General features: G+C 38.1%; 2 protein-coding genes across 34 annotated transcripts in view; one reads left to right on the forward strand and one right to left on the reverse strand.

Moving 5' to 3' along the window:
• LOC134825464 (transient receptor potential cation channel subfamily M member-like 2) overlaps positions 1-8440 on the reverse strand; it is a 49533-nt gene extending 41093 nt beyond the window's left edge. For 17 of the 33 annotated variants that reach the window (XM_063837667.1, XM_063837664.1, XM_063837652.1 and 14 more), the window contains exons 1-2: positions 8354-8440; positions 7921-8088 (exon numbers count right to left, since the gene is read on the reverse strand). In XM_063837667.1, coding sequence (XP_063693737.1) covers positions 7921-8088; positions 8354-8428 — 243 coding nt within the window. In that variant the 5' untranslated portion in view covers positions 8429-8440. Of the gene's footprint in view, positions 1-4565; positions 5024-5385; positions 5469-7920; positions 8089-8353 lie in introns of those variants that run through there. The other 16 variants (XM_063837668.1, XM_063837656.1, XM_063837663.1 and 13 more) reach the window with 5 other exon arrangements.
• Positions 8441-11348: 2908 nt separating this feature from the next.
• Positions 11349-13342, forward strand: LOC134825142 (polypeptide N-acetylgalactosaminyltransferase 1-like). The gene has a single exon (XM_063837283.1). It carries the CDS (start codon positions 11451-11453, stop codon positions 13323-13325), a length of 1875 nt encoding a protein of 624 aa, XP_063693353.1. The 5' UTR covers positions 11349-11450; the 3' UTR covers positions 13326-13342.
• The last annotated feature ends 1991 nt before the right edge of the window (positions 13343-15333 follow it).

A 15333-nucleotide genomic window follows, 5' to 3' on the forward strand; every position in this document is an offset into this window, starting at 1 on the left:
ATGAAATAAGCTAAATATATAACAACTGTACTATCTCTGCCACACAAACATGCAAACAGTCGAACCCTTCTGGCAGGCTACAATTATTGTAAAAACTTCTGGAAATCATCAGATATGCAAATAAGCAGTTGATTAGTGTACAAGTTGAGGCGAGTCAGCACATGCTGATCCAAGTTGATACAACGGACTCTTGACACAGCTGGTAGCCTTAGTTGTAAGTCTATTCGAAAATTTTGAAGTAGTAAAACTACAGATAAGAATGATCATTACATAAGTAAACAACATTTCATCAAACTCGACCCTACAACCAAATGTTACTTAAAGACTGAGCTGATAAGTGGCAGTGAAATTGCTGTGAAGTAAGAATTATCAACTATATCCAGATGATAACGGTGGGTAGGCGGCTGCACATGGTGTAAATGGAGGCAGCCTGTTCTGCTGATTAACTGATACCAGATACGGGGTCAATTACACTTACAGGAATTTAAAAAATGTAATGCAGCAGGAGATAATTCTACAAGTCTTGTGGGTGATCTGCTGATAACTAAATGCTTCACCCGAGCCAAATAGTGCGACCATATCCAAAGGATGGACTCAATCAACAGATGCAACGTTTAAGTGCGGTGGGTGCGGAATCACAGTTTTTACCAATTGCAGAACCTTTTCATACCATTCAGCGTTATCCGCACTTTCACTTGTTTTACGAAATGCTGTTTAATTTTTGTCAATACAAAACAAAAAAGGGGGAAACGTGGCTGAAAAGGAATAACTGACCAATGTTCAATAGCAAATGGACAACTTGTATGAATTAAACGAAATTAAAGATATAGCTGCATGCAACAGATGTTGGGAAAATCTTTTTCAAGGGTACAGTTTACCGCATTAAGGTATTTTTAAGAATCATTTTTGTCGGTAAGATCCTGTTTTATAATAATAATAATTACCCTTGAATCGTTCACCATAATATAATAATACATAAGTATGTGATGTAATCTGCAGCTAACAGCAGCAATGTTGTGACATGTGAAAAGACGGTTATTAAACCGCTGTGGACGGCCATCGGGTGGCAACAAAAAAAGAAAGAAAACAGTCTGATATAATTTGGCAACTATGCTGGCATACTCTTTCGACACTCAAGAAGGAAGTACATGGTTCTTTTACGCCTACATCTCATTTATATGGTCCGAAATCCGAATTAATTAATAAATTTACAAATCTAAATTTTGAAATGTTAAGAGTAACCCACCCATCCAGTAAATGATCTTAAATTCACTTCGTTCTGCTGATTAACTGATACCAGATACGGGGTCAATTACACTTACAGGAATTTAGCTTTCCGTTTCATAGTTATCGGGTCATTTAAAAAATGTAATGCAGCAGGAGATAATTCTACAAGTCTTGTGGGTGATCTGCTGATAACTAAATGCTTCACCCGAGCCAAATAGTGCGACCATATCCAAAGGATGGACTCAATCAACAGATGCAACGTTTAAGTGCGGTGGGTGCGGAATCACAGTTTTTACCAATTGCAGAACCTTTTCATACCATTCAGCGTTATCCGCACTTTCACTTGTTTTACGAAATGCTGTTTAATTTTTGTCAATACAAAACAAAAAAAGGGGGAAACGTGGCTGAAAAGGAATAACTGACCAATGTTGATCGCAATTGATTCAAATTGTGTCACTCTAGTCACGAACAGATATTTTTAATTTTAGTCGTTGTCCCCGAACAGATATTTTAGTCGTAAGCAAATGTATCAGAAATTCTATGTGTGTAATTCTGTAATACATCTGGAATTTTCGGGAAACTCTGTGTAAAATATTCTCCTTGAACGCTCTTTATTGTCTTACAGTTAAACTGAACATTCGGGTGATGCTATGAAACGACACAAAGTCAGAATGCGCTGAAGCTTTCTTATTCACGGACGTTTTATATGTTGAAGTTCCGCGTGGTTTCAGGTTACAACATAGACAATGCACTTTACACACCTGGCACTGAACGCAGTGTCCACTACACACTGTACACTACACACTGTACATACCACGCCAAATACAACACAAAGTATACATACCAAGACAGTAAGCTACAAGCAAGAGATAAGAGAGCAGCTCTATATCTAAGGGACTATAATATATTGAACTCCGCCAGGGCTAAGGCTTGAGAGAGAGAGAGAGAGAGAGAGAGAGAGAGAGAGAGAGAGAGAGAGAGAGAGAGAGAGAGAGAGAGAGAGAGAGAGAGAGAGAGAGAGAGAGATAGAGAGAGAGAGAGAGAGAGAGAGAGAGAGAGAGAGAGAGAGAGAGAGAGAGAGAGAGAGAGAGAGAGAGAGAGAGAGAGAGAGAGAGAGAGAGAGAGAGAGAGAGAGAGGAGAGAGAGAGAGAGAGAGGAGAGAGAGAGAGAGGAGAGAGAGAGAGAGAGAGAGAGAGAGAGAGAGAGAGAGAGAGAGAGAGAGAGAGAGAGAGAGAGAGAGAGAGAGAGAGAGAGAGAGAGAGAGAGAGAGAGAGAGGGAGAGAGAGAGAGAGGGAGAGAGAGAGAGAGGGAGAGAGAGAGAGAGAGGGAGAGAGAGAGAGAGAGAGAGAGAGAGAGAGAGAGAGAGAGAGAGAGAGAGAGAGAGAGAGAGAGAGAGAGAGAGAGAGAGAGAGAGAGAGAGAGAGAGAGAGAGAGAGAGAGAGAGAGAGAGAGAGAGAGAGAGAGAGAGAGAGAGAGAGAGAGAGAGAGAGAGAGAGAGAGAGAGAGAGAGAGAGAGAGAGAGAGAGAGAGAGAGAGAGAGAGAGAGAGAGAGAGAGAGAGAGAGAGAGAGAGAGAGAGAGAGAGAGCTAATACTCTAATACTCTAATAGTCTATATGCTTCCTCATCCATTACTGACGTTGTGTGTTTAAAGACCACGTGGTTACCATGGTGATTGCACGTGGTTACTATGATGATTACAATAGAGCTTGAATTATTCAACATCTGTTAAATTGTGAATTCTGCAGCGTCATAAGCTCATCGACTTTGTTTACTATACCCCGTGATTCTTGAACTTATGAAAATATCGGAGATATGATTATGAGCTATCATGGACAATGGACATACCTTGCATACCTTAGCAGATTAAACGCATTTTGGGTTTAAATAACAATATAGGACTTGGTATATTAATACAAGAACCGCTCTATAATAACGGATTAGGTACAGATACAAACAACAAATTCAGAAAGTATAGCTAGGATGTGATGTAAAGCTGTATGAATAGCGTCATTAGCGGTTACCGTGGCAATAACGTGTTTTATATCATTATCATGGAAATTTAGCTCAGTAGGGTACGACAGAAGATGTTTAAACCACGTACGATTTTAAATTAATTTTAACATTACCCTTGAAGTATACAAACGGTCAGCCATTAGCTAATAACGAACCATGGAGAAGTAACAAGTCACTAGGTTCCTTACTGTGTACTGAGAAGGACATTCAAAGAAGAAGAATCCTAGCTGAGATTGCTTTTAAGAACTTTGAAAAAGTTTGGCTGTCTGGTAAGAAAATATCCCTCGAAAGAAAGCTGAGGTTATACGATGCTCAAGTTGTATCTGTATTGATTTACAACTCAAATAGTTGGAGTCCTAAGAAAGCAACCATGGAGAAAATGGACACACTCCATCGTAGACACCTCAGGTCCATTTTAAACATCAAATGGCCTAAAGGTATGATAAGCAACAAAGCATTGTATGAAAGGTGCAAAGTTGAAAAGTTATCCAAGCGTATTGAACACCAGCGGTGGAAAATGTTTGGACACATTCTCAGGAGTATGGAGAACACCCCAGCCCAAACGGCTCTCTCATTTGCTATTGAATCAGATAATTTATTCATTGGAAGATTGGGGAGACCTAGAATGAACTTGTTATCGGTTTTAAGAAGTGATTTAAATAGTAGAAGTTTGCAAATGGACAACTTGTATGAATTGAACGAAATTAAAGATATAGCTGCATGCAACAGATGTTGGGAAAATCTTTTTCAAGGGTACAGTTTACCGCATTAAGGTATTTTTAAGAATCATTTTTGTCGGTAAGATCCTGTTTTATAATAATAATAATTACCCTTGAATCGTTAACCATAATATAATAATACATAAGTATGTGATGTAATCTGCAGCTAACAGCAGCAATGTTGTGACATGTGAAAAGACGGTTATTAAACCGCTGTGGACGGCCATCGGGTGGCAACAAAAAAAAGAAAGAAAACAGTCTGATATAATTTGGCAACTATGCTGGCATACTCTTTCGACACTCAAGAAGGAAGTACATGGTTGTTTTACGCCTACATCTTATTTATATGGTCCGAAATCCGAATTAGTTAATAAATTTACAAATCTAAATTTTGAAATGTTAAGAGTAACCCACCCATCCAGTAAATGATCTTAAATTCACTTTATTAACCTTACCTGGTTAATTTTAAGATAACACACAATTAACAACCAGGTGATGAGGTCAGTAGTGCAGTGCGAAAAAGGGGATGCATATTAAATCCTGGTAAATCGAAAAATCCTGATCCTACTTTTCCGACTCATCAAATCTCACAACTAAAATCTTACCTTGTAAAGGCTGTTAAATCTCACAGTACGAGCGTGTCTGAAGGTCCAATGTCTGCTGTGATGACCCCCCATGGCCCCCTCGTCCCTGCTCCTGCCAACTACCTGGGTCCTGCTTCTGGAGTCTGAGAATCTCAGTCTCTTCCGTGCATCCGAGTTCTGCACCATTCTCAACACAAGCAACTACAAGCAACTACAAGCAACTATAAGCAACTTCAAGCAACTACAAGCAACTACAAGCAACTAAAAGCAACCACACGATTCAGACAAGTAGTCGAATATTTGAGGTAGAATATCCTAGAATTTCTCCCAAACGTCTCCAAAAATATATATCACAAACGGTGAGTCATCATAGTACAGTGACACGGAAGATGTGATTCACAAGCTAATAATGGGATGATGATATTCTACCAGAGTGCCAGAGTGATGTATTGAGATAATTTGTGTTCCTAGTTCGTGATGTGGTATTTTCTATTGCTATTTGATAATAAGATAATAATATAAGGCTTAACGCGTTTTGTTTATATTGCGTTTTCATTCGTAAATCGAGTTACGTAAGATACTTGGTACACTTACTGTAGTTCGACACACACTCTAGTCGATTGGGCTAAGGACATGATTAATATGATATCGGTCTTTATCTTAAAACCATTTTGCCAAAGTTGCGTGTATCAGTGAACCACTTGTGTCCTTTTTAATGGTTATTGTAAATACTGGTGCTAGTTATTCTATTGAAATGGCACTGTTGGCGATGGTACTTTTTAGCAGTACCATTTAACACATTCGCATAATATAATAACATATTCGTATGATCAGCACCTACATCTTCAGGTCGAAGGGTCCTGTCATCTTTTGCAGTAACGAGGTATTTGCTTCGAACCGATGTCATCGTAACATATCACCACTATTTTTTTAGAAAAGGTTTAAAATAAGTATTGATTATTCAGTTTGAAATAAATTTCCGAAACAAAAATGTTTGATACGATCTCGTGACTATCGTAAACAAATCGCAAGTTAAAACCTATATCGAGACTGCAACGTGGCAAACCAAAATAATATTGCAAGCTCATCAGAAACCAATCCTAAGTCCTGATTCTTACGAAATGAGACATCTTTTAACCCATCTGTTCTGAGACTGCAAGAAACTAGAAAGCAGCTGTAGACTACTACAACTGTATACTAATGTAAAATACAGCTGTAGCATAAGACTGGAAATTAAAACAGCAAAATTAATAATATCAGTAGTCAATGACTAATATATATAATATATATATTCTTACAGAATGATACAGTTTCATTTAAATATGACGTCTTACTAGGTAGATGATAAAATATAATAAGATCTGAATATATAATTAGATCTGATAGATATAATTAGATCTGAACGTAAAATTTATAGGGAGGGAGGGAGGGAGGGAGGGAGGGAGGGAGGGAGGGAGGGAGGGAGGGAGGGAGGGAGGAAGGGAGGGAGGAAGGGAGGGAGGGAGGGAGGGAGGGAGGGAGGGAGGGAGGGAGGGAGGGAGGGAGGGAGGGAGGGAGGGAGGGAGGAAGGGAGGGAGGGAGGGAGGGAGGGAGGGAGGGAGGGAGGGAGGGAGGGAGGGAGGGAGGGAGGGAGGGAGGGAGGGAGGGAGGGAGGGAGGGAGGGAGGGAGGGAGGGAGGGAGGGAGGGAGGGAGGGAGGGAGGGAGGGAGGGAGGGAGGGAGGGAGGGAGGGAGGGAGGGAGGGAGGGAGGGAGGGAGGGAGGGAGGGAGGGAGGGAGGGAGGGAGGGAGGGAGGGAGGGAGGGAGGGAGGGAGGGAGGGAGGGAGGGAGGGAGGGAGGGAGGGAGGGAGGGAGGGAGGGAGGGAGAGCCATTTTATGTCACATTAGTGGTACAAAACTATCCACCGGCCGAATTAAAAAAATTTGCTTACTGGCTTCATTAGAGTTTTGTCGATACTATTTCGGAAAAGCCAGTCCTGTAACTCTTACCGTTTTCTTGATGTCCCGGCTCGAAAATTACACGTGCACACACAGACAGACAGACATTCTAGGGTTATTGTACAAATCTATCAACGAAAATCCAACCGAAATATGAGGACCAAATATATGAGGAATGTAAAAAATGAATCTGAGTGGCGCAGGTGTTGAATCAATCCACAATCACCACAAAAAAGTAACAATCTTGAAAACATTTTCACGGTTCAGAGAATAATAATTGCCTGTCCAACCACTTCCAAAGAATGAATCACTATTCACAACATTACAAATCTGTTATATATTTATCAAGAATTTATTAAAAGGAGTATACAATGTATTTAATGCGTTTCAGGCTCTCCTTACCCACTTTACGTTCAAGAGTGGTGTTACACTTGTCAATAATATAAGGATGTGAGATACAATTATTATCTCCCAACGAATGGCATTCAACATGGCCGCTGGATTACTGATGACGACTGCTTAAAGACAGACGAAACTATAGTATAAAAGGCTGCGAAGAGTGTGACGAACTGGCAATTATTTATTGTTTTTTCTGAATCTGGTCACTGGTGTAGTATCATTGTTTCATTGGCTATATTGAAATGATGAATGGCCCAAACATATCTCCCAAAAAAATAACGATATATGAAGTCCTTCTTGCATACAAGATTTACACGGATTCGAATAATTTTGGTTTCACAAACAATATCACAATAAAAAAGGAAGAGATATATTATCTCATAAACAATCCTCTGTCATGGGACAATTTGAACAATTTGAACAATTTGAACAATTCGAACAATTTGAACAATTTGAACAATTTGAACAATTTGAACAATTTGAACAATTTGAACAATTTGAACAATTTTAAATATTTACAGCAACTAAAAGAGGCTTTACATCCACAAATACTCTTGTAGTATGATGTATCTGTAACTCAACACTTGAAATACGATCGATATTTTGTACTACTAGTTGTATTTTGGTTCTCCGGAACTAACAGATGAAATTACGTATGATTACAGTTTGTGTGTTAGATGATAATGTTACAGTCAGAAGTAATAGATTTTAAATCCTCTATGCCGGGCTTTTTCTATTCCGATCATTTTCTGTGAGGAGAGCTACATATTCCTGACACGTGACAGGGATTTATCAATTAGCTTCCAGAAGCGACCAATCAACGAATCATATCCTGTTCAAACCCAGGATTCACTACACGAAGAATTCGTTGTAACTTTGTTTGAAAAGCATTAATATCCAAGATTCAATGTCATGTTTTATCTTGAAACAAATTATTCTCAACTTCTAACTATTCACCGAGTATATTGACTTGCAAACGCATGATCATACGAATAATATTGCAACCATCATATTATTTCCGATATTTGCCTAGAACTAACCGTTTTTCTGAAGTTAAATCCGCCAAAGTCGATGAATTTCTTTCTGTTAGAAGCTTTGGAAGCGGGTCTGGGGCCCCCTCTGGAGGCTGGTATTGACATGGTCTTCTTGACCGGCACTATTTTAACAATCGGCACAGCTGCCGAGTCCATCGACATACTTTTAACACTCTGTGGGGTTATTCCGTGAGAATACTGATTTTAGTTAGAAACAAATTATGTTCGTTACAATCACGTGGAAGGTATACTAGCAAAAGATATAACATGTGTAAAAAGTAATACAAGTGAGGAAAAATTTGCTTACGTAACATTTAATCACAGCCTATTACATCTAATGTAAATGGTATACGCGATAAAAATGTACCTTTAAACTATTCAACTAGATAGGGAATAATAAATGGGATAAATAAAATGGAAAGACAGTTATAATACTCACGGGCGTTTCTACCGGGGTGAGGGGTGTTATATCAGCATACTTTGAGGTTTCGAGATGTGGTGAGGTCTTTGTCATAAAAAGTACTACTTCGCTATGTGAATAACATGACGTTAACATAAATATAACTATAAGATTGCTGATCTTAACTGTTTCGGCATTAACGCCTCAGAATGATTTTATAAATACTCGAAACAAAATGTTTAAAATCCAACCAGATTGCAGAGACAACATCTTAAAGTGCCGTACAAATTTGCGAATAGTGCGATTCCGCACCTGCCTGAATTTGCTATAATATGTGAACTGTGCAGCGAAAGTGCTGAAAATTTGGCCATTATTGGGGCTTGCTTGTAGCTTAAGGTTACAAAATGAGCGCGGAGTTTGGAGAATCTTCTTTTTAATAAGACAGGCTAATCTGTATATAATACCGTTGCATCGCATGATTGTTCAGTTTAAGACATTAAAGAACGTTCAAGGACAATAGTTTACACAGAGTTTCCCGAAAATTCCAGATGTGTTACAGAATTACACACATAGAATCTCTTGTACATTTGTTTATGACTAAAATATCTAGTCGCGACTAAAGTTACACAATATGAATCCGTTTGGGGATTGCGATCTTTATAATATATACTGTGCCTCGACTGAGCATTTTGATTTTGCCGGACTTTGCCCGAACTGATACTCGTACCCCGACCGTGCCCAAAACGTCTACAGATTATCAGATTACCACGAGATGGGGCTACAGTCGAGTGACTTATAACCATATGAGGTCTTTTTTTACTGCTAAAGTTTGCTGATAATTTTATAATAATCAGTATATTACATGTGGCTGGCGATCTTTATTACCAAACTTTACAACATGACTATAACCTTGTGTTCTTCCACTGGAATGTTGGATTTTATGCTTTTCTCTTTTACATCATTTGAAGAATTGACCTTTAACTAGAATTGAAATTGATAACCGTTCGAAATTTGGGAATTGAAACTTGCGTACAAGTGGTTCATTCAGGTTTATGATAATATGATATTATGTAAGTCCAAACGTATTCAAAACTTTCATGTGGCCAGGTCATTAAAATTATAAAAACAATGAAAACATTAATTATAACTAAAAACTCTCTGGTGAGGTGTATGTAATTATCTTTGGTGAATAGTAAATGTACTTACAGTTACTTGCAGTTACTTTACAGTCACTTACAGTTACTTTACAGCAGTGATGCACGCCGGTTCATTTTTCGCCAACCGGCGGCGGCGTGCCCAAAATGGCCCGGCGTGGCGGCGTTCGGCGGCGTGGAACATAATTTTGTCAAAATTTAGGTTTGAATTTCCAGGCCCACAAAAATTGTGGCGTACGTGCGTGCATGAAATAATGATGTAATAAGTGTGGTTTTTACAATTATATTTGGTGGTTTTTACAATTATATTTAAGAAAAATCAAATTCTTAACATTGTCGTTGGACAATTTGGATCTCCTAAAGTTCAAAATCAACCCCGACTGGCTTCATACTCTTTCTATTTCCTTTCACGCCACGCCGACTTGAGAGGTATCGGCGTGGCGGCGTGTGAAAATGTGCCGGCGCGGCGGCGTCCGGCGGCGGCGTGCATCACTGCTTTACAGTCAATTACAGTTACTTTACAGTCAATTACAGTTACTTTACAGTTATTTACAGTTACTTACAGTTACTTACAGTTACTTACAGTTAATTACAGTTACTTACAGTTACTTACAGTCACTTACAGTTACTTACAGTCACTTACAGTTACTTACAGTTACTTACAGTAACTTTACAGTTACTTACAGTTACATTAAGGGGAGATACACCAAAACCGTTTTTGCTCCGAACATCGATTTTATTTTATATTATTTTTAAATAGACAAAAAGAATAAGATTGTACACCTTCAAAAATTTTTAAAAATATTCCCTCATCGAGAAAAAAAATATTTTTCTTTTTCGAAAATTTTTAAAATTTGGAGAAGTCTGTTACTGTAATACCGATAGTTCGGCCATTTAAAAAGTTTTTTGGCTGATTTTTTTACTGAACATTACTTACACTCCGTACTAGAAGCCATTGAAAGGATTATATAATTGAACAATAAATGACCAAGTTACAGACCGAACAAGGTGAAAAAAGAAAAATTGGGATTTTTGCCTACCACCAAAGTTGTACATTTCACCACCCGCCCAGGTCATCAGATATCGCTTCAAAAATTCTTGTGAGTGTAGTTGATGATCATGGCAAGCTTTTTGGAACCGGATTTCTCTCAATTTTGAGTTTTAAGCTATGCAATGTGGCCTCAAACCAAACGACTTAGTAAAATTCATCGTAAAAAAGGGCAAAAAAGGCAGATGTAAGGCTTAAAATGCCTATAACTCAAAAAGTATCAGTTTTTTTGAAATAATTTTTACAGGATCGTAATCATCTTGGTAAGACGAATCTTTTAATCATCAACATATTACAAGTTATGCTTGGGCAAATTGTTGTCATCGTTTTGTTACTCCTTTTGTTGCATTATTCGACAACTTCGTATCTATACGTTATATATAACGTTGCTTTACACGATTGTTGTGTTTAACAGGACAATTAACTAAAACATTGAGTGTTTAAGCGACCAACGACACCGTGACTCACTTTCAATCTGCTAAGGGGTTGTGATCCAGCTTGACAAGTTGGTCATTTGCCAGGATTCATCCTCGCTTGCTCTTTTAATCAAATCGATAGAGTCATGATGCACTATTATCTCTTTGTCACATACACAGCATCATTAGAAACATCACTGTAACAATAGTAACTTAAACAATAGTAACTTAAACAATAGTAACTTATACACTATCTCCAATTTGCAGATTAAGTTGGATGTAAAATATAAATTATTGTATGGGATAATTTAAAGGGGCTTCCCAATTCCCATGAGGTTAGCTGTTGATATTAACTTTGTTTCCATTGATTATAACTGTGTATGGTTTATCATTGTATGGTCGTTCGTTCATATCATACGTGGCTTTGTAATTCAAGTCAAAAACAGTTTTGTTGTTGTTGCTGGTAGTTGAGTTCCATGAGGTTTAAGTAATTTGATAAGGGCTGTAATCCCTCTGATATGTTATATCTCACATGTAGTTTGTGCTCGTGTTTGTTTGAAACTCACTCAACTTTTGATTCAGTTGCTGATGCACTGCAAATGAGGGTGATACGATTGAAAACAAGGAAACTTATTGGAACCGTACTCCTACTTGGATGTTTACTTCTTCTTGTCTTCTATACTTGTTCATATCTCAACATTTCTCATACCTTTATCTGGGAATACATTTCTACTCAAACAGAAAATAAGACTCAAGCTGGAAAGCTTCAAACATTTGCTGCTGCCGAGAAAAAATACGGACTACTGTTTGACTCTTTACAAGAAGCTGAAATAAATGATTTGACTAAGCGTTACAATCATGATATCAATTTATATTGGCATAAATCAGGACTATTACACGAGCTGAAGCCCAATAGCAGGCCTCTATTTGACGCATCATGTTTACATAATAGAACGCAATATTATAGTAAAGATTCAGTTTCAATTGTTATCTGCCATAAAAACGAGTTAGTTTACTCCTTTTTCAGACTCCTGGCATCAATTGAGGAATACACGCCAAGTGGTATTCTCAAGGAGGTACTTGTAATAGACGATGGGAGTGACATTGATAATTCTGCAGAAATGAAGGAGTTTGGTCAGGCATTGGGGATACCAATTCATTCTTCTAGAAACAATAAAAGTGTTGGAATAGCCCACTGCCGCCATACAGGCATCAGATCAGCAACCGGCGAGATTATTGTAATACTAGACTCTCACATGGAAGTCTCAGAAACGTGGCTAGAACCCCTCCTTCATATTTTAGAATCAAAGCCACGGTCACTGGCTGTCCCACTGGTTGACATGTTAAACGAGAATTGGTATCCAGGATATTTGCAGTATCCCATTAATCCTTATATCTACGAGTTTACATTTGGGTACTCTTTGTTGCATTGGGGCGAGGGTGGTCCGCCAGAGCATGATAGAGGACAACCTTTTCCTTCCCCTTCCTTAGGTGGGGGTGCAATTGTGGCTTATAAATCAACGCTGATTGATTTTTATCCAAAAGGTGTCACTGAGGAGTACCTATGGGGAATTGAAAACAATAGGCTCGCTTTGAGAGCTTGGCTTTGTGGGGATGGTATCTGGATTTCGGGTTGTTCTCAAGTTACACATCTAAGTGGACCCGATCTGGCTCTAGATCGTTATGGTGGTTTTTTCACCATGAAGAATAAGCTGGAAAGAGAAAATTTAGCAGAGATTCTAAACTTTTTGGAACATGACAGTGAGAAAAGTAATCTTCTCGATCGAACATATTTCGATGATATGCATGACCAAGAAATCTATGGTATGGCAACGAAGATATCTAAAGATTTTGATCACAGGAAGTTCTGTACTAAAAGCTACACGTGGTACTTGGAAAACATCCACACTTCCATTCACTACAAATATTTTGAATCGCCGGAATTCCTGCATGTTGGGGAAATCCAGTCTCAAGGTAGTCATCACTGTCTTCATTGTTTTATGCTAGGAAAAGATGGAGTGTTCCTAGAACCTTCCTGTCGGAAAGAGAACACTGTATTTTGGGACACACACCTGTTTGGGTTTGGAGTCAACGGGGCTGTGTACACCAGTAACCCTGATATGTTGTGTTGGGATGTTGGTAAAGAGGGGGAGGGAGTGAGGATATCTCAATATCCATGCCATAGTAGGGTACCCACAGGAATAGTCTCTGATAGCCAGAAATTTGTGTACGATGAGAAAACATTGCAAATTCGACATCCGTCATCAGGTCGGTGCGTGGAGATGGTCAAGATTGAATCTAAAGCTCAAGTGCTGCTAATGAACTGTGGTTCAACAAACCTTCAGAAATGGGTAATCAACAGACCAAAATGGGCACTAAGGTTAGCCATTTAGAAATATAGACATTTATTTTTATCGTATTTATTGTGTTCTTTTTATGTTTTAAGACTCTTAGTTTCCAACCATAGCCGGTGGTAAAAACAAACATTCTGTTGTATCATTTAAATAATTTAGTTACGTGTCTTTAAAAACTGACAAATCAAAGATCAAATTTCATGACATGGGTTAAACACAAATAATAAAATATGGTATGGTGAGAATGACAAATAAGTCTAGGTATCAAGCAGGTATATACATTTTTACAATGTGCTAAATTAAATGACACTAATAGAATTTTATTTTGCCCTTTGATAACATAACATGAACATGTACAATAATTAATAGGATTTGGGAATGAATAATTATGTTATGCCAAATTATAATTTGTTTGATAAACAGGTAAACTCCCACGTTCTCACATTCTATATATTGCAACACACCAACGAATACATGATAAGAGATTATATCATTGCATAAGGTCAGCTAGAGATAAAAACAGTCTTGAGTTTCAAGAATTAGGGAATACCACGGAATTCTAAAGTTATAAAAACTTAAGTAAAGCAGTTTTTTGTTTTAGGGCGTCAGCTTTCTTATCTTGAATTTCAGCTTTGATGAACTTGTTTTTGTTGACCCGTTTTTTGTCAATATAATTGACAGATTGAGATTAACTAGGTTGATGAAAATGGAACAACGGCTTAATGATACATAAATTATTATGTCATATAAAGTTGTCAATTTTGAACATCGGACATGTCACTTGCAAAGAAGTTGTTCTTGAACACGATATAATCATAGTAATACATCTGAAAACAACAGATTATTGGTACCAATAATCGTATTGTTGGACCATTAGGTTTACATCATTTTCATATTGCCAAAGTTCCTGAACACTGCTACCATCCATGTTGGAAGTGAAGGAAATTTGAAAAACGTTTTTAGCTCCGTTTTTTTGCATCATTGTGTCGCAAAATGTTTTACATGAGCAGATATAAAGAATTTTGTTCTTGATTATATCCAATCTAGGCAAAAAGTTTGACTTTTCAAATTTTTTGTTGTGATTGATATTTTTCACGTGGTTGATAGCATCAATTGGGGAATATTTAGATATTTGTTGCCATCGTATGAAGCTTGACACTTTTCACAGTTATAGTCAATGACATCATCTGTTCAATATTTGAATAATTTCTTTGGGAACTGATTTTAAATTTCTCAAACTGTACATTTTGTTTCTAACAAGTGGGATTTTCGTATTCCATTAAGTCATAACTAATTTACCATACTGCTGTATTGTGGGTCCACTTCTCTCCTTGCTATAAGCCTTACAATAATTCCATACCTTGTTGGCTATTTTCCAGCTGTCTACCTGTATTGGCAGGTTGCCAGCTCAAGTGGTCACAAACGGCACTTGCCAGCCAAAAGTAATGGCGTGAACCCACTTAGAGGTCATGACGATAATTAAAGCATCCCACTTATATGATTTGTGACACCAGAAGTGAACATGCTTTGGCTGAAGAACATTGCAGGTATCTGTAATAGATTGTGAAGTAATGCAATAACGGTCTATGATGCGATAATTAAAGTACCGGAAACGGTGCAATAATGGAGTAATGGATAAACGGGAAACCCTGATTGGTTGATCTCGTTTGTTCAGCTCATGCTCATTTAAGATAATCGTTTCCTGGAGCCCAGCCCGTTCGACCCCCCAATCAGGAACTCGAAACTCATCTCGTGGATCACACGTGTCGGCCCAATGACCAACACGAGTGATACCCTTTTTAAACCCTGGGCACACCTATAATTCCCCACTTCTTGACTTCCTGAACGCCTCCCAAAGACCTACCACCGTTCCTAATTGTTAATACATTGATACATTAATACATTGATGCATTGATACATTTATACATTGATACATTGATACATTGATACATAGCTACAACCAACCCGATATCAAGTCGTATTATTTGGTCAACTCACTCTAACTAAAACACAACGCAACCTACAAGTTCCATTGTGGGAACAGACA

The sequence above is a fragment of the Bolinopsis microptera genome, chromosome 13 (assembly GCF_026151205.1).
Source record: "Bolinopsis microptera isolate Bmic1 chromosome 13, MBARI_Bmic_1.0, whole genome shotgun sequence".
In the NCBI taxonomy this organism is placed as follows: Eukaryota; Metazoa; Ctenophora; class Tentaculata; order Lobata; family Bolinopsidae; genus Bolinopsis; species Bolinopsis microptera.